Source organism: Sparus aurata, chromosome 7 (assembly GCF_900880675.1).
Source record: "Sparus aurata chromosome 7, fSpaAur1.1, whole genome shotgun sequence".
NCBI classification, from domain to species: Eukaryota; Metazoa; Chordata; class Actinopteri; order Spariformes; family Sparidae; genus Sparus; species Sparus aurata.
The window spans coordinates 29,374,930-29,402,278 of NC_044193.1; the positions used below are offsets into that span (position 1 = coordinate 29,374,930).

A 27,349-nucleotide genomic window follows, 5' to 3' on the forward strand; every position below is an offset into this window, starting at 1 on the left:
TTCATTTCAACATGTCTTCTTTAATGGAGCCCTGCTGTTCGTCACTCCAGTGACATAAGATACAGTCTTATAGCTGATGCTATGATTATTTCTAAAATTGTAACATGAAGTAGAATCACAAATAACAAGAATCAAAGATAAATGAAACTTACATTGTTAATGAAGACACCCAAACAAGACAACAATCATGGCTAACTGGACATGATATTTATCATAATACAACATTTCTAAAGGAATATTATTTGCCTTTATGCCAAGGGTAAGATGAGAAGATTCACACAAGTCTCACTTCAGGACACTAAATTGGACCACAGCCTTTACACAGTTAGCTTCGCTTAGCACAAAGAATGGAATTGGGGAAACAGCTATATCAGCACCTTTAAATTTGAGTATTTAATGCGTATCTTGTATGTTTAATCCAAACACTTATGACAACACAATTAAGTCTGGCCCATAAAAATCAGCAAAACCCCAGCTTGTTGTTTTGACTTATTGAACAGACAAGAGAATGTGTTAATTAGTGGGCGGTAGCCAAGCTGCTGGTTCAATTAAACAGAGCCAGGCTAGTTCTTTTTCTGTTCTTTATGCTAAGCTAAGATACCTGCCTGCTGGTTGAGCCTTATACTTACTGGAGACACATGAGTGTCTTCTCAACATAGCTCTTAGCAAATATTACTTGTAAAAAAAAAAAACAAAAAAAAAAACATTCATGTGACTGTGAAATGTTATACATTCTTGCAAAGTCTATACACATAGTTTGCTGTGTTAGCTATGTGAGCTGTTGGAATTTGGAACGTGCAGCATTTTTTTCATTTTGGCTGTCTCTGAGCTTTATGGAGCTAATTTTATGCTGTAGACAATAGTTCTCAACCATTTTAAGTCGTGATCCCCCAAAATGTGCCAAAATGAAACAAATATTTTTTTCCTGCGTCCAGCTAGAACATCAGTACACTCTATAAAATCTAATTTTAAGGCAAATTATAATCTCCACAATCATGTGGTGCCCCCTGGAAATTAACTCATGACCAGGTTGGGGGTCCCGACCCTCAGGTTGAAAACCAATGTTGTAGTCATTGTTTAGATAGGTGATTAGGTGGATTGCAATTTTGGGTACAATGAAAAACTAATGCAAGTAATCTCACATCAACTATAGCAAAAAACAGTGAAGCTGCTAGCAAAGAAACAACTGAATATACATCAGATCATCCAAAACAAACTATGAGGAATAACAAAGTAGCCTATATATAGTTAGAAAACATTCTGGGCACATCTTAGAAGGGACATAATCCCAAAAATGATCTCAGCCTCCAGTACATTTTAAGAGAAAGACAATTTTAGCACTTGGTACATTTTGTGCATTTAAGAATATAAACGTACATAAAATAAGAGATAAAGCAAACATAATCTCATTGGAAGCTGCACACATCAGCAGTGCACAAACAGATAATGTGTTCTGTGTGCACAGGAAATGTCCGTTGCCCGATTTCAGGTCATCAGTATCACAAATTATGCTTAATTCCATGTTGTTTAGTCAAGGGACGCATTTTGGTCTTCACCCTACTTGCATTTCAATTCATTTGAACCATTTAAGAAACTATATGCTGCGTACATAGATTATTCACAGTACAATTGTTTGTTGTAGGTACTTTTGACTTTTTTGAGTATGTTTTAAAATTTTTGTAAGAGTGAAACGTGATCCCTTTGGCAGATCTTTTTTTTTTGTTTGTTAGTTTGTTAACCCAGTTTTGGCTCACCCATCTTGGCCTGGCACCAGGTAGTCCTCGTCCCCCCGCACCAATCCTGAAGGTGCCACTGCAACACTTTCGGGTGTGGTTTGGGGACTGTTGTGGACTTCAGCTTTAATCTGAGAGATTTCAGGGCCGGCTTCAATGTCATCGTAATTTTCCTGCGGGTCATCCACCTCATAGGTCACACCATCTATTAAGAAGAAAACAGTCACATGTTAAAATTTGCTTTATCAAATTGCTGACAATGTGAAAACATTTTTCAAGTGCTGATATTTAAGTGTGAAAAAGATGGGACTGAAACTTTCCTGAGCTTTGATCGAGGGCACCCTCACGGAAGAATTTGTCTCCTGAGGCAGCAGCAGTGGCGGCCGGAGAGGTTTGAGCCTCGACCGCCTCATCGATATCATCATAAGGAAGAGATGTATTGCTCCTGCCGTCGCTCTCCATGATGATGTCAGAATTTGGTCTGAACACTACATGAACAATGGCAACAAAATACTTTTACAAATACCTTCACATTGTCCTACCTTTTTATAAAACCATGCCCTGCATTGCCATTATGAAAACATGAAGATAAGATATAAGTAGTGCAACTCTGGTAGCTATGTATGGACGACAGAGATATGAATAATGTAATGTATGCCAAATGTACGCATTCATTCATTGTTTTAAATGTGGCATAGATTGATATCATATGCTTATAGGTATTAATATATAAATTACAATGTAATTAATAACATTTTATTTATCAATTGATTTATCTTACAATTGATTTGTTAATTTATTCATGTATCATTTTACCTTCATATTTTACCTTATTTATTTCCCTTGATTTTAATAAATTTCTTTTTGCATGTCTGCTTTATAATGCAAAGGAGGCAGCTACAACAGTGGCCATCAGAAGCTGTCACATGATCACCAGAAAATATATGTACATAAATAAATAAATAAATGTTTAAATTAATACATCATATAGAAGGATAAGACAATCCTAAGATTAAGGGAATCATCACAAGAATTAACACAAAGATATATGTATACAGCAAATTAAAACAAATATCAATTTATGTTACATTTGGTTAAATAATAAAAGCCTCCATTTATTTTTAACATCGTTCAGTGGCATTTTAATTCATTAATTGATTCATATATCTACTTTTGATTTTGGCAGCTGTGGTCCTACATAGGTATGATGTGTGGTGTATGGTATATAGTTTAAGGTAAGAATAAAAAGTAACACAATAATAGTGTATTGAAGGATATGATACTGCCTATAGTTATGAATAAAAAAGCACAACAACAGCAATGTAGTGGCAATCTAATGTTATTATACACTTAAGTAATTAATAAATTGGCATATAAAATAAAATAGTGTCAGATATTTTTTAAACTTCCTTTCCCATTGTAACACAAATACTGGTATTGGATAATTAAGGTGAAGTCTATGATTAGGATTCACTATTCCATACATTGACAAAAACAAAACATGCACAGCTTGTAAACCCTGTCCATCCAGCTGTATCTGCCTCCTCCCCATTAGACTGTGAAAGTTGGCTGTCTTCCTTTCTAAATAAAATTAACATCATTCGCTCCAATTTTAATAATCCCATAGTTTCCACTGACTCACCAGTCCACTGTCCTACTCTTCTGTCTGACTTATCCCCTATCTCTCTGCACAATCTCATTGACATTGTATCTCACATGCATCTGTCCTCCTGCCCCTTAGATGTGATGCCCCCCAAATTCCTTAAAGAGGTCCTCCCCACCCTGGGCCCTAGCCTACTCTCCATTATTAACCTCTCTCTCACCTCTGGCTCTGTCCCTGATGACTTTAATATAGCAAGCATCAAACCAATATTGAAAAAACCCACCCTTGATCCAACCCAACCAAACAACTATAGACCCATCTCAAAACTACCATACATCTCCAAAATTCTGGAAAAAATTGTTTCGCAGCAGCTATTAGAGGTCATCGAAGGACACAATATCTACAATAAATTTCAATCTGGCTTTCGTAATTTTCATAGTACAGAAACAGCTCTGCTTAGAGTGACAAACGATATCCTCATGCGGGCTGACAAGGGCGAACATTCAATTCTGGTTCTGCTTGATTTAACTGCCGCTTTCGACACCACTGATCACTCAATCATGGTCGATCGCCTAAATAAGTGGGTTGGTATCTCAGGCTCCACACTTAACTGGTTCTCTTCCTACCTATCAAACAGAACGTGTCAGGTCGTCATAGACAACTTCATGTCCTCTACTGCACCTATAATATGTGGAGTTCTGCAAGGTTCAATCCTTGGCCCCATCCTTTTCTCACTGTATATGCTACCTCTGGGCAATTTAATCAGCCAGTTCAATTGCATATCCCATCACTGTTATGCTGATGACCTGCAGCTTTATTTCTCTTTTAAACACAATGACATGGCCAATATCAGTACCCTCCATGACTGCCTGACTGCTATCAAGGATTGGATGTCTCTCAACTTCCTTCAGTTAAATCCAGGAAAAAACCGAAGTTCTCTTCTTTGGTCCTAATAATCTCATCCCTGCACTGAAGCCGTTGATCGGCCCTCTAGCCACCAATCTCAAACCCTCCTCCAGAAACCTGGGTGTAATCTTTGACCACAATTTACACTTTGACTCACACATAAACAAACTTGTACAATCCTGCTTTTTCCAACTGAACATCTCAAAAATCAAAGCGATGCTAACAACCAGCCATCTTGAACTTCTAATCCACACCCTGATTTTCTCTCGTCTTGACTACTGTAATGCTCTTTTCACCTGCCTCAACCGTGCAGCCCTGTCTCGCGTGCAGCTAGTGCAAAACGCTGCAGCCAGACTATTACCCAATACCAATCGCAGATCCCACATCACACCTATTCTTGCTTCCCTTCATTGGCTCCCAGTAAAATACAGAATAGACTTTAAGACACTACTTCTCACATACAGTCCCTTCATGGTCTTGCCCCTCCCTACATTGCTGAACTCCTACACCCTTACTCCACCTCTAGACCACTCAGATCCTCCGACCCAGGCCTCCTATCTATACCTCGGTCCCTCCTCAAATCTAAGGGTGACTGCGCTTTTGCCGTCAGGGCCCCATCCCTCTGGAACAGTCTACCCTATTCTGTCAGATCAGCTGAATCACTAAATGTCTTCAAAAAAACTTCTTAAAACCCATCTCTATCGTCTTGCACTTCCTACAACTGAACTGTAATCTTTCTTGGCACGTATTAGTTCATGTATGTTTGTTTTACTTTATCTTGTTGTTTACTTTTATGCTAGTTTTTTATTATGTTTTACTTATGTTTTATGTTTACTGTACCCTGTACAGCACTTTGCATACTTTGATTTGAAAAAAGTGCTATATAAATAAAAATGTACTTACTTACTTACTTACAAAAAATGAAATAAAATATTTTTAATGGCGAATAAAATAAATGAATGAAAATGTTTAGATACTCACTGCCTTGACTTAAGGCCTCCATTTCATTTGATTTGCCTTTGACATCCTCGTAGTCACCACTTTCAAACTCGACTTCTTCTCTTTCAAACGTTCTCGCTACACGAAAAGAGTATCAGACTTTTACTGGACCAGAAAATCTGAGGTCAAATTTCATATTACCCATCATATATAAATGGTTAATTTCAGTTGAGTTGATTAAGCTTTAGTTAATAAGTTATTCCACTGTAAACAAAAAATGAAAAAATGAAATGGTTTGTAACACAGTTTTGTTCAAACCATTACAGTTGCTCATTAAATGGTTTCTAAGGCATTTCACTGTTTTTTAATCATGAAATAACTGACAACTTAACTTTAAAGGTGCACTATGTAGTTTAGGGGAAGCCATTTTAATCAAAATAGAAAGATCTTCATTGACTGATCTTTTATGCCTAAACAAACTAAAATAAACAAGTCTTTGTTGCCATGACTGAATAAACAAACTGAACAACATAATTTCATACTGTTTTAATTTGTTCATATGTGGCGGACCCTGCCACCTTTCTAGCATTAAACATTGTTCTGGGACCTTATTTTCCTCTGAGAACAGCTTGCTTATTCACTTATTGAAAAACACAATTATATATATTTCTTAGTTTGTATTATTACCTCATTAATGATTAAACAATTAAAATGTAATTTTTTTTTTTCTCCCAAACTACAAAGTGCCTCTTTAATTGACTCTTAACGGACCATTCACTAATGAGGTTTAGTTTTGTTACCAGTACAGTTATTAATCAACACATATTTCAAATTTTACAAGGCCTGTGCTTTGGTTGCAATGATTCTGCTCCATTGCTGTGCAGAACTGATGTACTGCTGTTTAAATGTCTGAGATGATTGGTGGCAGAACTATTTACACAGACATTTTGTCAGCATGCAGGAAGTCTGGCCTCTTGTGGCAAAAAGGCTCCAGTACACATTTTTCATGGGGTGGTCAGGATTGTCAGATGGATTGATATGTTGTCAGTGTGCTGTAACCACACTCATTTTCAGGGTAAATAATTATGAACATAAATGCAATCAGTATTTCATTTGAGCTCACCAGCAGGGGATATGTTTAATAGAATGATATACTCACATGCAGCATACATGGGCCTCTTGGCTCTCCTGACAATGCAGACTCGTACAAATACAACAATCAGTATCACTACAATCAGAGTTAATCCCACTCCCAGGATGATAGGCACCACTTGGATTGGTGGTGGTGGTGGTGGTGGGGGTGTGGAAGGCACATGATCTGTAATCAAACACATTCACACTGACTCATTTGCATTTGTGCATACAGTGGGTATGTGCCTCATCTAGTTATTCTATACCACGTTAACCGAATCAGATATCATTTTTCTGTTAAACAAGGAACAGAATACAAAAAAGTTGGTTCTTATACCAAACAACTGAATGACCATTTTGGGTAGCAGCCTGACTTAATGGGAAAGGTTTAATTGCTTTAGTTACTGGCACAGTAGATCTCAGCTGGTATGCAGTCCCCTTTGCTTTGCTTGACACAGTGCTGGATGCTCTTGTAATCTTCGCTGCAGTTCAGTGCCAATTTCAATTTCTCCTAGAAATTTAAATGTAAACTTCACGTTAGAGTGTTACAAGTCTCATTCAAAAAAATAGAGATTTGCCTGACAGCTAAAAATAAGGGGTGGATGAAACATAAAATGACATACAGCAAAACAGAAGATCCCAGTTTGATTAGACAGAATTGTGATTTACCTTGTTCAATTGAGTCTGTCTGGAGGCACCAACATAACCACCACATTTGTCACACAGCTTATTCTTCAAATGATCGGGAAATTCCTCAAGACACACTTTTTCCAATTTATTCTGATGTTCGACGAGAATCAGACCTCCGCAAATTGGGTCAATATGAAACTTGATACTCTCTGCAAAAAAAAAAGAAAGAAAGAATTCAACTTCAACTTTGGGAAATAGTCTTTGAAGGAATCGTTCAGCATTTAAGGAAGTAGTTACGACGAAGAGTTAGTTACGGCGATCCATAATGCTCCGTTATCTATTCAATATACAGCTTGAACTTGGAGACAATTTGCCTAGCCTAGCAAAATGAATGGGAACAGAAGGAAAAAAGTGAGGCTGGCTCTGTCTAGGGTATTGCTGTCCACAAAGCAAGGTAGGGTAGCTGTTTCACCATCCTCCCTGTCTTTATGCTAAGCTAGGATTACTGGTTCCTGATGTAGGTGACACGAGTGAAAAAATAATGCGGAGTAAGTGTATAATTAAAAGCATCAACAGAGGAAATGTGTTTCACATTAACGGGCATTCAAGTGTATTTTTTATTATCGGATAGATATATAATGAGTGAATGATGAATATATTATTGATACTACTACTACTACTACTACTACTAATACTACTAATAATAATAATAATAATAATAATAATAATAATAACAACAATAATAACAATAATTATAATAATGATAATAGTAATAGCATTTCTTTAGTCAAGGTGACAGGAGGATCACAGTACAGTAATACATACAAGTACACACATACATAAACACATACTTACTAACACAGTTGACGGTGAGCAGCCCTCCATTACACTTTCCCTTGAATCTGTTGCATTGGCCAAGTTTGCCATGGTAGTCCTCACATCTGACATGCTGGTACTCCTGCATATCTCCATTTAATGTATTTTTACTACCGGAGGAAATAGCATGGCTACATCCCCGTTCCTTGCAGACCAAGTCTGAATACTGCTTGTTCCTTTCCTTGTCATTGCTTTGACACACATTAATGTTATCTATCGTCACCTCACCGCTGCAGTTACCTGAAAGGCGGACCTTGGGCTCACCTAGGAAGAAAAACAAAAAATAGCCAGATGAACTATTAAATTCAAGCAGAGAACATATCAAGGCCATTAACACTGAGAGTAAAGTGCTACAGCATGTGGCTCTGCGGACTTCAGAGTGTGGTAGGAAATATTTTACATGCTACCGGGGTTTAATATTAAAGGTACCTTAAAGGTAAGAATTTAATATTGAAACATTCAAACATTAACTAAAAGTAAAAACAGAAGTTGAAAAAAATAAGAGCTTGGACATTTTATCAAAGACACCTATGTACACCACCTGAAATGCAGAGATATCTACTGGACTTAGCATGCTAACCAACTAGCCCTGGCCTGTCATTTTCAATTTACAACTTGTGCACCAGGTTAAGCTTTCTAGCCACGTGCCTTACTGAGGAAGCTAGCTAACAGCTAGCGCTGACTTTAGTGGTAAACCTGCTGCTCTCTATTTGTTTAGAATATGAATTTGACTGGAGGTCAGTTCTTATATATTGCACCTTTAATCCACACTAGCAAAGTTATTTTAAGACTGTACCATAAACAAGAAACCCCCAGAGGAGCAAAGATGCCTGCAGTTGCTCACAGAAAAACAACACTACAAAATACACTAAATTCTAAAGCCTGAGTAAATGGCACTTTCAGGATACTTTTGCTGTGGCCAATTTTGAAAGATGTGTACAATTCAAAATAACAGCAATGACAAGGAAAACCTGTCCAGCATTTGCTAAATTTGTGGTAGATGGAAGATTCACACAGCCAAACTCAGTGCTATGACAAATTAGATAACTGACAATTATTCAATTGTGAAAGTTAGCATTGGGGTTTTATGACATCGGCTGTTCATGGAATACCTCCACTACATGTACCTTCTATTAGACACATAAAAACTAGCTGCTACTAGCTAATATCTACAATCGACAGCAACCTGTAATTTGATAGAGGTTGTGTGACAGTGTGAGGAATTGAGTGAGTGAATTTGCTGTCTTTGTGAGAGTTCAGTGAGTAGAGTATGAATCTACAGCCCATAGAATAGCTAGCTTCTAACTGTTAGCAACACAGCAAATTGATATATTTCCCAAATGATATCCTTCATTTAACAGTCAATTGAAGGTCCAGTGTGTAGGATTTAGGGGAATTTAGGGGCTGAAATAGAATATGATATTCAGAATGACATTTTCATTAGTGTATAATCACCTGAAACTAAGAACTGTTGTGTTTATAAAGCTTACAATGAGGCTTTTGCATGTTTTAGTGAGGGAGTGGCTTCCTTTTCACAGAGTCCGGCATTTTTCTACAGTTGGCCAGATTGGACAATCCAAACACTAACTTCACAGGGGTCCTTTTATGTTTTTCTTGTGTAAAAAAGTGGTGTAGCGATGACATATTTTTGGAGGCTAACTCAGAAGTTAGCATTGCCCTGGTACCTTCAGAAAAAGTCTATGGGATTTTTTTAATTTGTTTTTTTTAAATAATGTCTGTGGCAAACACAAGTTTACGGTCCACATATGAGGGTGTAAATTAATAAAAAAAGCTAATGCATCAGTGCATCTGCAGAGTTTCTATGATCATTTAACAGCAATCCTGCAAAAATAAACGTTACCTTCACATTTAATATAGAGCTGCTGTTGCTGTGGCTGCTTTGATGAGGACAGAGCTTTTTCACAGTCCCAGATGTTCTTTGGTTTCTGTGATCCACAGCTGAATGTTTTATCCCAGAAAGGTACCCTTGTATTTTCTCCATGCCCTGATATGAAGTTGCCACATTTCAGATCCCTGCAAAGTGTCTCGCCCTCAGTCCTGTTCCAGCCTTCAAAGGAGACGGCACTTTTATTCCCCTGCGAGTACACATACACATATCCACTGCAGGAAGCGTTGAATTTCACCTCCATGTTTCTCCAATCTATGACCAGTGTAAGGAACAGGTGAGATAAGATTCAGGAAATACAAAACTCAAAAAATCTGACTAAGTAGAAGGAACTTAGAGATGCACATGACATATTGTGGCCACCATTGAGAATTAGCTTACACGTACAGAGTAAAGGGACAATGAAGATATTTTGTGAGTGAAAAAGTTGAAATCATTCCACATACTGGAGCATTGGAGGCCACCAAGAGTGCATTTCTCATTGCTGGCAGTGATCTCACATTCTTCCAATGGCTTATTTGCCTGGCACTTTATTTGGTGAATGGCACGAGCCTCTGCTTTTTTCGGTCCGAAGTCGAGAAGGGTCATGGGTTGACCACATTGCTCACAGAAGATGTTTTGTGTTTGACTGTCATTAAGAGCAGACTTGCACACAGGGAGCCACTGGCCCTCATACTTCAACTCAACATTTCCGGAGCATTTGGATCTGGTAGTAATAAGTCTGGCCTCGACACTACCTGCAACAAAACGATACAAGTAAAGAGTCAGAGCCCCATGTTACGAGCGACATTTGTTCATTTTATTAAAACAGGAGAAAAAAAAATCTTGGTCAAAGTACTACACTGAGTTATGACCATTTAAAGGAGCACTATTTTTTTTAACCAGAGGAGACAGAGCTCTACTAACTGATCTTTTATGCCAAAACAAACTAAATAAACAACCTATCTTCATTTTCCTGACTGAATAAACTGAATAAAGAAACTGGCCTTAAAGGACAACAGCGTTTCATACTGTTTTACAGATGGACCCTGCCACCTTCTGGCTTCAAACAGTGTTCTGGGACCTCATTTTCCTCTGAGAACAGCTGTTTTTGTTTCTGTTCTAAATGTACCTTAATGTATTTTTTTCATGTTCTTAATATTTTAACAACATAAGAAAGGGCAAATATGCTTGCTTTACGAAAATGTTTAGTCAACACTTCAAATCATGCAGGAAAATAAAAGGCTCAAAAAATATCCCCTAACACTAAATGGGATCAAAACATGGTGATGTCTGCTTTTGGCGGTGGGCTCTCTGCATCTGCCATGTGTTTGGCTTGCAAATGATATTTGGGACTCGATGTACTTCAGTGGTAACTCATTTCATGTCGACAGTACGTGCAGATAACTTTTGTCATATCGACCGAACCATCTGGCAGTGTTTTGAAAGTGAATTTGCTGTTCATAAGTCCTTTCTCAATTTACTTTCACTTTCGCTTTTCATTCCACCGTGTTTTTCCCGAACTGCCAACCCTGCTTCTTCTTCTTCTGATTCCCTTTCTTATTCTTCTGCCACCCTCTGGATCAAGACTACCGGTGCCACCGACGGCCGTAAATCAAACAATGCGCGTTTCTTTTTTTTTTTAATACCGAGCGTCAATCGTGCATTAAAAAAATTAACGCCGTTAAGAGGATGTTGCGCTAACGAATTATTAACGCGTTAACTTTGACAGCCCTTTGACATATGTATTCATACGGTAGCTGTTACGAATACTGGTCATAGGATTAAGTAATGCCGACGTTGTTCCGTGGTTCCGTGGTGTTGTAGCAGTTTTATTTAGCGACCACCTGGCTGGAGGTTTGGACGCATGTGTGTGTTTCTCTCTCCCTCTCCCTAACGTTACTTGGAGCGGGGGTGTGTGTTTCTCTCTCCCTACTTGGAGCGGGGCGGAGTTCCCTTGCCATCGCGGTGATATCATAGCGCAACCCCCCCTCAAGAAGAGCTTTAAAGGTGGAATATGGAATATGAGCTGAATGCCGCCATCTAGTGTCTCAAGATCGTAGTCGCGACAACAAAAAGGTAATTCCAGCGGTTGGGTTGCCAGGTTTGGACAGGGCAGGAGGATTGAGCCGCCTCCGTTTCCTTCGTTTACTGGGTGTGGAGGTCGATGGGTCACGATCAGTATTCTATATCTAGGATCAACGTGATATAATGAAAATAAGTATAGCAGAGGAGTTTGACCGTCAGGTAACGTAAGCTAAGTTAGCAAGCGAGTTAGCTTACCAATCCAGGAGAAAGTTCGCCATTTCCGCGTGTGTTTTGATGCTGGGGAAATCCTTTACTTGAGTCCATTTGGCAACCCGCAATGCCGGACGCTATTTGGCTGGTATGATGTAAACAGGAAGTCATTAGCGAACCTGTCAAAATTTCTTAAATTATTTAATTTCTAAGCGTCCCGTGGATGTATCATTTTTGAAAAAATATAGCTTTTAATAAGCATATTACATATTCAACCTTTAATGATGAGAGAAATGTTTTATACTTAGTTGAATATTATTTTGTGTTAACGTTTATGTACCAGACAAGTGCACCGTTTTGGCTTTATTAGTGTTTGGAGACGTGCGCACACGTTAGCATTAGCAATCCAGTTCAATGGTGGTTGAAGTTTTTCAGTCAGCGTCAGCTACCAAACAGAAGTGTGTGTGTGTGCGTCTCACTCAGTGGGACACACATGCATCACAGCGATATATGAGAGTGCTGCGCCGACTGAAGGAGAGCTTTTAAAACTTTGAGAAACAGTTTTATACTTGGTTGAATATTTATTCCTGTTAACGTTGATGAAATTTAGAACAGAAACTTGAACAGTTTGTTGCTTAATGCGCATCTGACATCAGGTTATTTTCTGTGTTTATGTTCTGGGGTTGCCATTTTGACAGCTTCTTTTACATTTTCGGTTAGACCTATTAGTGTGTTGTCTTTGCATATTAGGTGGCATAGTAGCCTAAGACATGCTCAAACAATCCAGTGTGGCAGTATTTCACAGAGCCTACTCCTGGAAAGGCTCGCTGCAACATTTGCAGCACTCAACTCTTTTTTTTACTTGTTCTACCTCACCTGTTTTTAAAATTTGTTAAATATTGTTTACTTGTTCTTGTTCTACCTCACCTTTTTTAATTTCAATAAATGTTCCTTTTTTAAAATTGAGACTTGTAACATTTGTTATCATCATTGTGTAATTTTTATGATGTAAATTGAGGGAGCAAATGTAGTATCGGCTCCAAATATCGGCTCAAGAAAATCGGCAGTCCATATCGGTCATCGGCTAAGGCTGATGAAAAAAAAAATCAGTAATGGCCCTAAAAAATCCATATCGGTCGATCCCAAATATATATATATATATATATATATATATATATATATATATATATATATATATATATATACATATATATATATACATATATATATGTATATATATATATATATATATATATATATATATATATATATATATATATATATACATATATATATATATATATATATATATATCTATATATATATATATATATATATATATATATACATATATATATATGTATATATATATATATATATGCATATATATATATATATATACATTATTACGTCATTTAGTGAGTTTGAATTTATTCTTCAAAAACTACAAAGTGCCCCTTTAAACACTCAGATTAGCATGTGTTTATTTCAAACATATGTGTTTGCTACTGAGCTCAAGTCTTGTCAAATATGACACAGCTGGAAGAATCTGGAAGACTTATGTAGAAGCAACAGTATTGTTCATAAATTTGTACCAAATTTTTTAAAGAAGAATTTTTCCAAAGATAAATTAAAGGCTAACCCCACCAATTTAAAAAGAGATGGTCCAAATCATTACAGCAGAAGCAGAGATATCACCATTTTTACACATTGCCCACAGTTCAACCGAGCTTGCACCAATATTCCATCTTCCCCTGGTGCAGACCCCGAAGGTGAGGGCTGTTTTGTATTTTTAAAACTTCCAATGAGATGAGAGGAGAGATTTAAAAATCAGTGAAAGCATCACAATGTAAAGCCTCTGGGCTGTGGTAACTTGTGGACGGGGCCCGTGGGATAAACTCTGCTGCACATGTTCGATTGGCTGCATTACCAAATGTGGACTCAACCAATTCTCATTGGTTTGAAAGGCTTTCAACTACTTTTTAGTGGATTTACCCTTTTTATGGCATTTTAAGTTGGAAGGTTACCATTTGGCATTCAAGCTGAGCAAAAGGAAAAAAGAACAAACAAACTACAATCAAATTATGATGATTAGAAAATACCAATTTTTAACAAACAATCCCTTACCTGAGCAGACAACATAGGCGGGTTTACAGGTGCTGTCTTCTATTTCATATTTGACGATGTTACTTTGGTTCAGGTTGCGGATCTCCTTTGCAGTGTGCAAACTCTTGACAATCACCTTATAATCGTTACGTGGGTTGAGGCCATCAAGGGCTTGTGGAATCCCACATTGCAAATTTTGACACAGCATTTTGGACTTGTCTCTAGTCCAGGTGTCATTACACACACCTCCACAAATCTCTCCCATACAAACGTTGACATTCCCCCAACAAGCCTTGGTCAGGTTCACTTTGATGTTTCCTGTTGTGGCAAACAAAAAGGCAAATAGAATGAGGAAGTTTTCTGCATTACGAATTATGTATGCAGCATTTCTCAGGCCAGTTTGAAAGGTGTCATTTGTAAGAAATGGCCAGAATTTGAAGGTATGCCCAAAACTATAGCTTAACTGCGGCTCACTGCACTCTTTACTGTAGCTATTGTTGGCTGTAGCGATAAACTGCTGTTGGCAAGTAGCTCAGTGGTCCTATTAGCTGACTGTAGACTGCCTGGATTATTGGGGTTACTCACCACAGGCAACAATGAATTCAGACTGCTTATTGTTTTATTATTCTGTTCAGTAAGGAAAATAGGTTAGCATGCAAACTTCAGTAGAACACAGCACATGCAACACATCATTGACATAACATCAGCACTGTTTCTCTGTTTTTCTTCACACTCTGTTGATTATTGTACGTTTTTGCTTTGTTTTTGGGTTTTTTGTATTTGAATGCTAAGTTAAATTCTGGTCATATCTCACAAATATAAAGTTTCAGCAAAACGACATCAGTGCATCGTCTCTTCCGACAAGGAACACAATTAAAAAGGTCACCTAATAAATAATGGCCACGGTAAACAAAGAGTACATGTCAAATGAAATCGTGTGTTCGAACGCCACCTTACATTACCTGAGCAATTCACAGTGGCAATCGTGTCATTTTGGTTGTGTGCCTCTTTGTCACACTCAAACAGAGACTTGGCGTTGGATGAGCATTTGTAAGATTCAATCCAAACTTCTTTGCCCTTGTTTTTAGAGATGTAGCCATGTGAGGAGGATACCCCACAGTGCATCTGCCGACACACTGCATCTGCAGACTCTTTGTTCCATGTCTTATTATACCCAGACAGCCAGAAGATGCCTGTGCCATTATCTATCCCCACCTGGCCACTACACTGTTCTTCCAGGAATACCATTTTGTGCCCTGACGGGAAACATAAGAGAAGAGGAGGAAATATAAACAGAAGGGGTTAGAACTGATGGCGGGAAGTGATAGAGTAGCAGCTTGTCAAGTGTGTGCAAGTATCATGTCAAAAAGGAGTGACTTAAAAATGGAACCATTCATAGTTGCATCCAAAAAATTGGATTTGATTTTTTAGATTATTTTATATAGAATGGTGGCTCAAGTACTGTGTTGGTAGAGTGCACTTTAAAGGTCCCATATTATACTGTTTTTCATCAATTTCACACAGCTGTCAGAGGTCCAACAACTCTGTATTCGATATGTATTGCCCCAAACACATCCGTGGTCCTGAACTCCAGCTGTCTAAAAGTCGCTCTGCTGCGCTCTATTCAGAGCACTCTGTTTCTGTGCCTGCACCTTTAAATGCTAATGAGCTCCATCTGTCAACTCCTACTTGGGGGAGCCTTGCCTGCTATGTCACTCTCAGGGAGAGGAAGCCCCTTATGCTAACGGTAGCATGCGCTAATGTTTACGGTGGATGTAACACTATGGCTCGCGGAGATTTTTTCATTCAACTGAACCAGTTTGACCCAGAATTGGACCCAGAAGGAGAGGCTCCAGAAGAAGTACAGACTCTGTGGCTGCAGCAGGACATTTCAGAATGGTTAGTGTGTCTTAATAATGCTAGTTTGTTTGTATGTGTTGTTACAGTTGGCAGGCTAACAGGCTATCAGCTAGCGAAAGCTGTGTTTGTCTCCAATAGTCTCCAAACTCTTGTACACTGTTCGCATCGTCTCTGTCTCCAGTCTGCACGTTTCCAGACTTTTTACTGTGACAAACAAGCTCCATCGTAATATTATTAACATCAAACTCGCTTCAAACGCCATTGCATAGCAGACCGAAGCGAGCTAACTAGTTAGCCAAACCGCGACACTTATCGGTGGCTCGGGTGCAGTTGCTGGGTCCGGTATGGTTGGGACTGATCCTTTTACGAGGGTCAGTGTCGAGGCAAAGCCAGCTTTGTACTGACCCTCATTACTGAAGCTGTCCGATGCGAAGTCGTTAGCACACACATAAAAGCTAACACGAACCGCAGCCGGCACGTTGTTAATAAAAAATGAATCACAACCACTGTCTCTTCTGTTGTTCTGTAGCTGGGACAGAATATAGGCACTTATGTTGGTTTATACAACCAACAACAGAGCAATTGCGTGTCTAGCTCTGAGCGACAACGTTGCGAAACACTGCTGTCTCTCCGCTGGACACACCGAACTTCACCTCGTGGATGAACGCCCCCCTCTCTGATATCTCCTATCACTGCGCAGAGGAGGCCGGCCTATGAAAATGACTCCTTTCGTTACATAACCAAAGGAGCAGAATCTGAACAGCCTGTAGGAGCGCCGTGTTACCAGTGGGTGGGCTGCAGAGACCATGCAGGACTCGCTTGTTTTCCTCATTCAGGGAGTTGGCAGGCTCAGGGAGGACCAGCTTATATACGTAGAGAGCAGAGAAATCATGTTTTTATGACATGGGACCTTTAAAGCTGTGATGTTGTCTTTGAAATCTGTTGGACTACATTTTAGGAACAGTTCACTCAAAAATGCAAATTCAGCCATTATAAAAGATAATGCCAACAAGCCAGCGGAAAAGGGAAAAACTTTTTTTTTTACATAAATGTTTTGCTGGCAGGCACTTTCTGTCATACAATGGCTGTTGTCAGTGGCCTTTTCTCTATACTGCTTGGACATCAAGGAGAAAATGTGGAGTGCAGCTCAAAGTTCACTCCAGTGCCTTTACACCCACTAGTCTACTCTAACTGACAGCGTGGGATTGGCAACTGACAGTGAGGCACAGTAAAGGAGGTCTAAGCTGAAAACAGAAAAACATAAACCACTTACCTTCACAGGTTATCATCACTGGCTTGTTGGAGAGAGCTGCGTTACCCTTAATGCATTCAGATATGTCTGAGTTGTCTGAATCGCATTTTACATCCTTATCCAGGAATTTAACTGAACCCTGGCTGAATATTTCAGTACTGGCAGATCGGTGTTTCCCACAACGCAGAGAGTGGCAGACAGCAGCTGAATTGCTAAGTGTCCATCCCTGATGAGTGGCTCTCTGCCACTGGCCTTCATAATTTATCTCCACTCTCCCAGCACATTTTCCCGGACCGTCTTCCAGTCTCACAGCAATACTGTCTGTACCATGACAAAGACATGCGATGTCAAAGATGCCAAACATGGTACACATACTAAATAATAAGCTCTCTGCATACACTTAAATTCAAATTACATGTCCTTTTACTTTGTATAACTTCATGGCATCACATGATCACAGATCTGCTTCCTTCTAAATCTCGAAAGTCACTGGTGTTACAAAAATCAGCAGAGACAATGACAACAGTGACCCCTGCCATATCTCACCTGCACATACTACGAAGGCTTTGGAGGAACACTTTATGTTGTTTCGCTTCGCTTTACAGTACCACAATGAGGACTCGCTGCCGGAGCAGTCCACATTATCCATTATCCATCCATTATTGTTTGGGTAGTTGTCCCCTCTCGGTGTCTTTATACTAATAACCTGAAGGAGAACTTTTATGATAATTTGGTAGCACATCATTCAGTTGTGACATACAGAATACTTTGACTCAAAAAACAACAATATGTTACAAAGAAACATAATAATAATAATGAAAATATGTTTTCTCGCTGTTTTCTGAAGACCAAAATGAGAAGATCAATATCTAAATACTAATACTAAGCTACAGCTGGAAGTCTTAGCCACCTAAGACAGTTTAACTAAGCTTAGCTTAGCATTAAAAAAGTATTTCACCGCTGCACAGATTGCCCTTACACAAAACTGGGCAGCCTATGCACTAAAAAGAAACACATATTATTGAAATCGGTGCTACATGACCATAGGAAATGGAGAAAATGGGGCTTTTCATTTGCTCAAGGTAGAAAACCTAAAACCACCACAATGCACTGCACCCTAAAATCCACCAGATAAGGTGTTTGCCAGCAAAAGAGTGGCGTCTGTCAGTGCAGGCAAAATGGAGAAAAGTTTACGACTGTTCATTAGCGTACAAAACCAACAGTGTACTGATGAAAAGGTAGTTGAAAAAAAATTAAGTTTGTCCATTTAATACTGGGTAAAGGGGGTAACAGCTTACTTTGCTTCCAAAAAAAGAAGAAAAAAATCAGCTTTCAATCAACCTGTTGGCAGTATTTATGCTAAGCAAAGCTAATCTTCTCCTGAATGTAGGTCCAAAAAGGTTTAACTTCTCATCTAACCCTCAAAAGGAGTAAAGAAGCATTTTTCCTAAAATGTTGACCTGTTGTTGAAGCCTTTTCCTGCTCATCAAGCAAGTGCCATAAGAAAATGATTTGATAAATAAGATGTTACAGCCAAATGAATCGAGCTTCTGAAAACTGACAGAGATTTTAAATGGACATCCTTCACACTTAAATTCAACTTTAAAAGTTTCAAAACCCTCAATAAGACCTCCTATAAATGTGGTAAATCAATGGCTTCATGAAGTGAAGTGCTACATTTAGCTGTTCCTGGTCATCAAGCTGCACGGAAGGAAGCCCTGAGGAGCAAATGAGGATTAATTTGATCCACTTTCGTAGTCTGATTTAAATGTTTTTTTTCTCCTATGTTTATGACTTGAAAAATGGTGATATAAGTTTTGCCTGGATAATCTGTCAAATTATTATTATTATTTATTTTTATTTTTTTTGCTATCTGCAAGATAATACAATAAAAAGAAAATAAATTTCATTTAAAAAAGACACTGAGTTGTCATTGGAGGTAAAAAAAAAATTTGAATATCCCATTAGCCCACTAGCCTTCAGCCTCTTCCCTGCTAATATTAACATTTGATTACTTCCAGTGTGTTTGACCTCCAGGCTAAAAATAAAAGTGTCTGTGTTTTAGATATTTTTTAATTAATTTACACCATTCAAACCGAACATGTAACACAACAAGCATAGGTACAGTAATGTTAGCTAGGAAGTGGTGACAAGATGCTAACGTTAGCTGTTGTCTACCAGAGGCTAATTGGTTAGCAATTATGTGGTTTTGCCTTCAAATAAGATGCTATGGCTCTCTAGATTTTTGTATTCTATTGTCATTTTATTTGCTGATGAAACAGGAGTGGTAAAATGACAACATTTGTGCAGATTTCTTGTGTTTATAAGAATTGCCAACTGGAACACAGCAGTGACTAACGAACACATCTCTGGTAAAATTGAAATAAATTCAGGAATTAAAGTATCGATTCAATAATTACAATACATTCCCTCCTCTATTACTTACTTATAAAACACTTCTTCTGCTACAACCTGAAGCAGGAAATATACTTTTCATGTCTGCAAGTGCACAATGGACCACTCGGGTCTGCTTGACCTAAATTCACCAGAGAGTGGATGTGTAGCCTCTGAGGGGGTGTCCATGTACCTCAATTTGTTCTGACGTCCCCATTTGTCCACCACGCTACAACAAGCTAATAGGCTTGCATTAAAGACACAGACCAGACACTGAAAACTCACCTTGCCGCACTGTAGCTCCTTGCAAACCACTTCAGCATCCTTTTCGCTCCAGACGGTGCCACACACAGGATAATAAGCATTATTCTTTTTAATATGAACTTCCCCATAGCATTTGCTGGTACTTCCCTTGCTCAACAGAGAGACTGAAACATTTTCTGTGGGTGATAAAAACATAAGAACGTGTTTATGGATTCTCAAGTGGCTCAAGGTAGAGTACGGAGAAAATATGACTGTGACTTGTAAGGCAGATTTTTGTCCCGTTTGAATTTTTTTCTTTTTCAGTTGAAGAAATCATTTAAAACATAACAGGCATGATGAAAAAGTTGTTTTGATCTGGAAATACAACAACAAAATGGTTGATTTGTGGCTGCGTGTGGAAAAGATGTGGTTGAATATTAGTTCATTGTTTTACCTGAGCATTTCAGTTTGCCACTCTCAGCTGTGTAACTGATGCCTTTATCACAGTACATTTGATTGCACCAAGCATCCGCAGTAATCTTCTCTGGTTTATAATCCCTCCAGTTACTATTTTCCTCAATTTGCAGCTTCCCTTGACAGACATTTGATTGTTTCCATTTGATTTGCAAGCGCTTGTGATCTGCTCAAAAGAAGCATTTTCTCAATTCACTGATGTGTAGCAGCACTTGAGTAAACATAGTATGTGTGTGAGTTTGTGTGTGTTACCAGTACAGATGACAAAAGCAGGTATTGAGCATTTCTGATTTGGCTGCGGTGCACACTGCCACAGATTATCGAGACCTTCAATGCCTGAACAGTTGACCACCATCTTTTTTGACCCTTCAAATTCTTCTGGAACCTCCCAGTACTCTTTGGGAATCTCCTTGAATGTGCCACAGCCAAGGCTTTTGCACAAGACATTAGCTTCATCTTCGTCTTTAGGAGAGAGAAGCATATAGCGGGCATAGTGTGAGTACATTTAACAGTACCGATAACTATGGTATTATAAGAAAGAAAAGCAGAAGCAAAACAAATCATCAACCTTCTTTTTTTGGTTCTCTAAGTGTAACAGAAATGAACAAGTACGAAAAAGATAGAAGACAGACAAAAACCAAACAGCGCAGAATAAACGTGCACAGGACTGTCTCTGGAGTGCCCGTAACATTAATATTGGTCCATCAGTACAGCACCAATCTTTGAAAAAAATCATCAATGGACCCATTCTAGAGATCAAACTTGGAAACTGATGAAGGGCCTAAATGAATAAATTAAAGAGAGAGCCCCATCTTTCACCTGTATAGTAATTTAGATAAAATAAAGTATTCATAATATCAAAAAGAGACATACATCCAAAAGGCAATGCATTTCACTACAATATAGTGTTTGGCTCTGACTCTGACCTCTCTCTTTAATAGAGGACAACGACTCAGTGAAAAACACAAGCAGATATGACTTTTTATGGCTGTGCATGACACATTCTCTGTCATCAGCTCAATCCTCTCTCTAGATTCAGGACTAACTTGACTCTTCCAATTGCGGAGGATGATTTTGGCAGCTGAAATAAATCCTGTTAGAGCAAGAGCAAATGCCGGCTTGGATATCATGAGTAAACAGGACCTGTCCCCCAAGAGGCCTTTACATTTCCAGCACAAACTATTTTCTAGTACACCCGCTTTATGAAGATGGGCAGCTGTAAAATCATGACAATGAAGTATCTTGTGTTGTATATAAACGTGAAAACTTCAGGGCACATATTGAGAAGCAACAGTAAGATTTATCTCAGTAACACTTCATTAATGCTCCGGTCATCACAATGTAACATATTTGAAGTTCCTATGATATCACCCTCAATGACCACAATCATTTCATCAAAATATATCAAAAATGACCCCAACATGATTTAGTATATTATTCAGCTATTCTTCAATGAGCAGGTAAGAATTTGCAGATGATTTATTCAATTAATCTGCAGAATTCGTTCCTCTGAGTACATCTTGTTTATTCTCTAATGGAAGATATACATATTCATGTAGTTTATATTATTACTTGTGTTTAAACATACTGTACTTTCTCTTGACAGGGAAAGGCACTGAATAATCATTTTCCTGATTAAAGACAAAGAGGAAATTATTTTTATAAGCTAAATTGAAAGACACTTCCTCCAGTCAGTCAAAAAATACATATTTCTGCATTTGTATTTTTTCCCGCATAAATATTGTAAATATTTGAATTTTGTCCCCATAACTACATAGTGCTCCTTTAATACATGTGTGGAGGGGATCTTTGTTTAATTAAGATAGAAGAATGTTATAGGCACCTGATAATGTAATAATGAATGAGTATTTATATACAATAAGATAATATTCATAATGAAGACCTTTTCTCAAAATACCTTTGTCCAGTAGGACTGATGAGTAAATGTTTTTGTGATTTATCATATCATATTTTATGTTTTCTATACAGCTTGTAAATAATACTATGGACATAATTTCATTATAGTTACTAACGTTAAGACGTGATCATCTTTTAAAGCGAAACTCTTGCCAAAAAGCAACCAAGGCTTTATTTGGGATTGAATATGAGTCAAACCTTCGTGTGAAAGCATAATTACGACGAAAGAGGCACTTTTAAGATTTACCGTAGTTTCGGTTGTGGGCACGTTAATTTTGAACGGGAGTGCTAGGGGCATGATACACTAGCATCAAAATCGCTATTTTTAGAACACTAATAAGGGTCGTCACAACATAAGTCTTTGCTCGTAGCATCACTAGGGTCTCTACTCATGAACACGAACTACTCACGTCAGCTGTTGCACCTCCTGCGCGTAGCCGTCATGGCAGACAAAAAGTTTGTACACAAACAATGTTCTCAATGCTCTTGTTCATGAGTAGAGACCCTAGTGATGCTACGAGCAAAGTTTCATGTTGTGTCGAGCCTTCTTAGTGTTCTAAAAATAGCGATTTTGATGCAAGCGTATTCTGCCCCTAGTATTCCCACAAAATTAACATGCCCAAAACCGACAATACGGTAAATCTTAAAAGTGACTCTTTCGTCATAATTATGCTTTCACACGAAGGTTTGACTCATATTCAATCCCAAATAAAGCCTTAGCTGCTTTTTGGCGAGAGTTTCGCTTTAAGCTAACAGCCTGATCTCACTAACCGGTGAAATCTTTATTTTGAAAGTTGTCGACGTTGCATGTGTATTGTAGTAGCACTGGCATGGAGCTGAAAGATTTTTTTTTGTTTGTTTTTCTTCAGTTTCGTAGTCCACAAAACATTTCTGGCGCTTAGGAACCAGCTTTTTTTTCAGTTGTCCTTTTCCTTTATTTGTCTCATTTTTGTTTTAAAACAAGTCTCCACCTACTTCAGTTGTATAGAAGAAGGCAGTATTTATTTTATTCTATATTTTTACATTATTGCACAAAGTACATCTTCCATCACTAAATCGTTATATTCGTCTCACAGCCATATCACTCTTGGTGGCTCTGTGTTGGTTACATTTCATTTCCACTCCACATGAACAAAGTTTCCTTTTTCTCCTCTTACTCCTAGTCCAGTGTACTGTACGCACTCTTACCCCATGTGTCACCACAGAAGTAGCCGTCAGTGTACTTGACAGTTCCCGCACATTTATATCCTTCCAGGCTTATCGTGATATTATCTAGAAGACCAACAACAATAACAAAAAAGTAGTTACAAATAGAATCAGCAGCCCAAATCATCTTCATCATGTGTTTTTATATATATATATATATATATATATATATTATTTATTTTTTTTTTATTTCTCTCGATTAGCAGCTCTTTCATAGCACAGCACATTAAGCCTTAGACTTCTTAACAATATACATTTATCACAGCAAAAATGTAAAAACGAAAAGCCCCGCCTCACCTGAACACTTCATCCATTTCGTTTGATCCGGTCTGTAAGTGGTGGCACCGAAACCGGGATGATCACACTCCCAAAGTTGACCCTCGGTTTTTCCTTCACATTTTATTTCATCGAGCCAGACGTCTTTATCCTTTAGCCTTATGACATCCACTGCTGACAGGGGTTCACCACACTGGGTGCTTCTGCACACCACCTTTTCAGTGCTCTCGCCCCAGTTTGAATGTCCAACGTAGCCCCATATTTTGTCATGGTGGATCTCAAGTTGGCCTTCACACGGGTTGCTTCCGCCCCTTAGAACCAGCCTGTTTGTACCTGGTGACATGATAAAGAAAAAGATCATTTTACATGTTGTAGTCTTTCTTTGTTTACTTTGAATTCAGAGGTTGCTGTTAGTGTATGTGAACAAGTTCCATACAACTTTCAAGTTTGTGATTCCTGCCATGAAAGTTTTCTTCTTTTTTTTTCTTTTTACTGTTACAAACCTGAAATCTAACTACCACAAATATCTGTCAAAATGATATCAAATTAAATCAAAAGTACTGTTATTTATGTTTTTTCTTGCCGATAACTGTGTTTTTTCTAACGTATGTTATTTTGAAGGAGTTGTGTAAATGCCCCTTGCAGCGGACGCCATGCTTCAACGGCTTAAAAATTGATTCTGTCGAAACTTTTCAATTCCTTTTATTCTGAGACGATGAACATATTTTCATCTGAATAAGATGTCAGAACATTTTTAACCAGATTTTGATGATGCTTTTTTTGTACATCTATTTTTTTCTGTGACTGAAAAAAAATCTGTCAGCTCAAGCGCGCATAATGCTCCAAAGCGTATATTTGGACTACTATGCTTATATTTAAATAAAATGTGAATATTTTGTTTTATCTGAAGACTATTTAATTTGCTGTTTTAAAAAACATTCAAGTGCACATTGGATTATTGTGACCCAAAAGGTCAGAATATACATTTTGGTGCTTAATGTCCACTGGAGAGGACAGATGTATAATCAGTCACAAAAAAGATTTTTCTACAAAAAAGTGTCGATGACAAAAGTGTTGATGACAATATTTCTATTATGTTTTTAGTTGATGGTATTTTTTTGTAACCTGTCACATAAGAGGATTTACAGTTATCAAGAGTTACCTTTTTCCCTCCGTCATTTTTAATTTATGAGGCGAGATATCAAAATGACAAAGCGATACAAAGATAATACTCAACAGGAATTGAGGAAAAGGCTTTGGGCATGGACATGGTACACCTGCTTAAATAGTCAAAAATGGCTTCTAAATATCTGTCCGCTGTCGGGGACACCATGCGTGAAATGGTCAATAATAGAATCCGTCCATGTTCATTTTACAATTCTGTAATGTCTGAATGAATTTACCTTCCTTCTTCGATCAAAGTTTGTCAATTTCTGCAATATATGGAAAAAATGAAAATGTCCCACACAAAGCTGAACTTAATCCCAATACTGTATCTATTTTTGGAAACTGAATCACCTTTTTATGTTAAATTGTATATTTGTTGAGACCAAACCGAAGATCTGACCAGTTTTGATATTTACTCCATTTGCAAGCCTATTCAAAGACAGCTTTCACAAAAACATTCTTTCTCTGTTTTATATAAAAAAAAAAACTTCACAAAGTCATGAAGTTTAACACAGCGGACAGATCTGTTATTGGACCACTGGGACATTTTTCCTGATGATGGCGCTACTGTGTCATCAAAATACTTGAAAAGAATATTTCATGGCAATGATTTGTACGGTAATAGAACCAAAACTTTGTATGATTACTTTACTATTACTTTATTACTGTAGTTATTCAAAATTTGATACACGCCTATAGTAATTAGAATAATTAGAATAAGAATTCATGAGGATTTCAGCCAAAAGACACATCTTACCTTTTAACTCCTATATAAAAAGACTGACTGTGAGTTACATAAACTTGAATTGTGTGAGATGTGCGTTATGACTTTTAGTAAACTGTACGTTCAATCATTTTTAAATAGAATTTTTTCTTTTTAAGTTGTAATGTTTAGAATTTTTTAAATGCATCAAGAAAATACAGAAATGATGAGCTTCTGGTATTTTTATTTTTCTTAAGGAGTTACATATCAATTATTTAGTTCTGTTATTATTGCAATAACCTTTTTTTTCTACCCTGAAATGAAAAGGAGCCAAACTGAGATGATGCTCGATGCTGACAAATACATAACAGTTATTGTACATTGATGGTAGTACTGTAGGATTGTATGAATATTTTAAATACAGTTTTTTTATATAAATAAATTAATACATGAATTTAATCAATAACTTTCAAAGAAATTCAGTTTTATAATTTCAGATTATCACTTACAGATCACCTATTCTTTTTATAATAAACTGCCAGGCTTGAACCTGGTTGCTCTACAGTACATGCTGCTGTCAGATAGTGCTGCGCTGTTAATAAAACCCCTATCTTTAAAAAGACAAATAAATAAATAAATTAATAAATAAATACATTTTAAGAGATATTTCCTGCTGTACCTGCCCGTGTGTCCCTTCCAAAAAATATATAGTTTATGGAATGTTATTACAGAATGAAAAAAGAAGATATAACAACTGAAAATGTGTTATACCAAATCATGAAAACCAATATCGAGTTTCAAATTGTCTCAAACACAGACAGTTAAATCTAAAAGGAATATCTGTAACTTGCCATTTAAGTCCACCGGCTCAGTGCGAGCTATGTAGAGGAGAAGGAAGAACCACATCATCACCACAGCTCATGACTAGAGAGTGAGGCTGATGAACGATCAGCCCAGCTTTTTATATTGCCAAGGATGTGCCTACCAAAAATGGAAATGAGCTATTGCATGCATACCGTGCACAGTGAGACTCACAAATACTGTCAGTCAATGAGCGCAAACTAAAAATACTGACAGAAAGGCATATTTACATGGAGGATCTGGGGCGAAATGAGCAATCCAAGATATTATTCATAAAATAAATTTGAGTGGACTCGTGAGTAAATCCATGGCTGGACAAAGGACAGCTTATATAAGTCTCCATGATTACATCTGTTTAAAGTGAATGTGTGAGGGCTCAAAGTCACTATGACAACTGCTCAGACAAATCGGTGGAACACGTGCAACAAATGAGTGGAATTCAGGAGGGACTGGTTGGGGGAAGTGTCTTAGATACACCGCTCATTTCATAAGGTTATTAACTTGGTGGCTGTTTGGTGATGTATTTGTAAATTCTACAAGTGATTAACATTTTCAAAAAAAACTCTTCAATCGTAACTAAATATTTCTATTGATCACACTGGTGCGGGTCTGATTGAAAAATATAAATTTAGCCTATAAAGGATCATCTTGTCAGTGTACGGAGGGATTTTCTGGCACATCTGGCACATGTGGACTGGCCACATGTTAGAGCGCACCGTGTTCTACTGCCACATCTCTTGCACTTGAATGAGAACAAACATGAGGCATCACAACGTTAAAACATAGAGTTCTTCATTTTTAATCAGGATGTTGACTTTTTCATGCTCTGTCGAAAAAAAGTACAGTTTGTTTAAATATATTAAAGGGGCACTATGTAGTTGTGGAGGGAAGATATTAAACTCAGAATTTCAATGTTTACAATATTAATGATGTAATAATACAAACTCAG

General features: G+C 37.7%; 1 protein-coding gene across 1 annotated transcript; it reads right to left on the reverse strand.

The window, feature by feature from the left end:
- LOC115584338 (scavenger receptor cysteine-rich type 1 protein M160) lies at positions 1-26,475 on the reverse strand. Its single transcript, XM_030421682.1, has 19 exons — positions 26,391-26,475; positions 23,691-24,002; positions 23,376-23,459; positions 20,523-20,732; positions 20,251-20,436; positions 19,839-19,993; positions 17,706-17,865; positions 17,181-17,480; positions 15,010-15,303; positions 14,069-14,365; positions 10,171-10,461; positions 9,680-9,979; positions 7,798-8,082; positions 6,982-7,151; positions 6,718-6,823; positions 6,341-6,499; positions 5,224-5,319; positions 2,054-2,221; positions 1-1,938 (listed from the first exon to the last, which is right to left on the reverse strand). Exons 1-19 carry the CDS (start codon positions 26,446-26,448, stop codon positions 1,751-1,753), a joined length of 3,819 nt encoding a protein of 1,272 aa, XP_030277542.1. The 5' UTR covers positions 26,449-26,475; the 3' UTR covers positions 1-1,750.
- Positions 26,476-27,349: the final 874 nt, after the last annotated feature.

Excerpts from the sequence above, each read along its gene's own strand:
- LOC115584338 (XM_030421682.1), bottom strand. The coding sequence starts at position 26,448 with ATGATGTGGTTCTTCCTTCTCCTCTACATAGCTCGCACTGAGCCGGTG. Across the intron at positions 20,437-20,522 it reads TGCTTTTGTCATCTGTACTG|ATCACAAGCGCTTGCAAATC; the intron begins GTAACACACACA and ends TCTTTTGAGCAG. Across the intron at positions 6,824-6,981 it reads GACAGACTCAATTGAACAAG|GAGAAATTGAAATTGGCACT; the intron begins GTAAATCACAAT and ends TTAAATTTCTAG.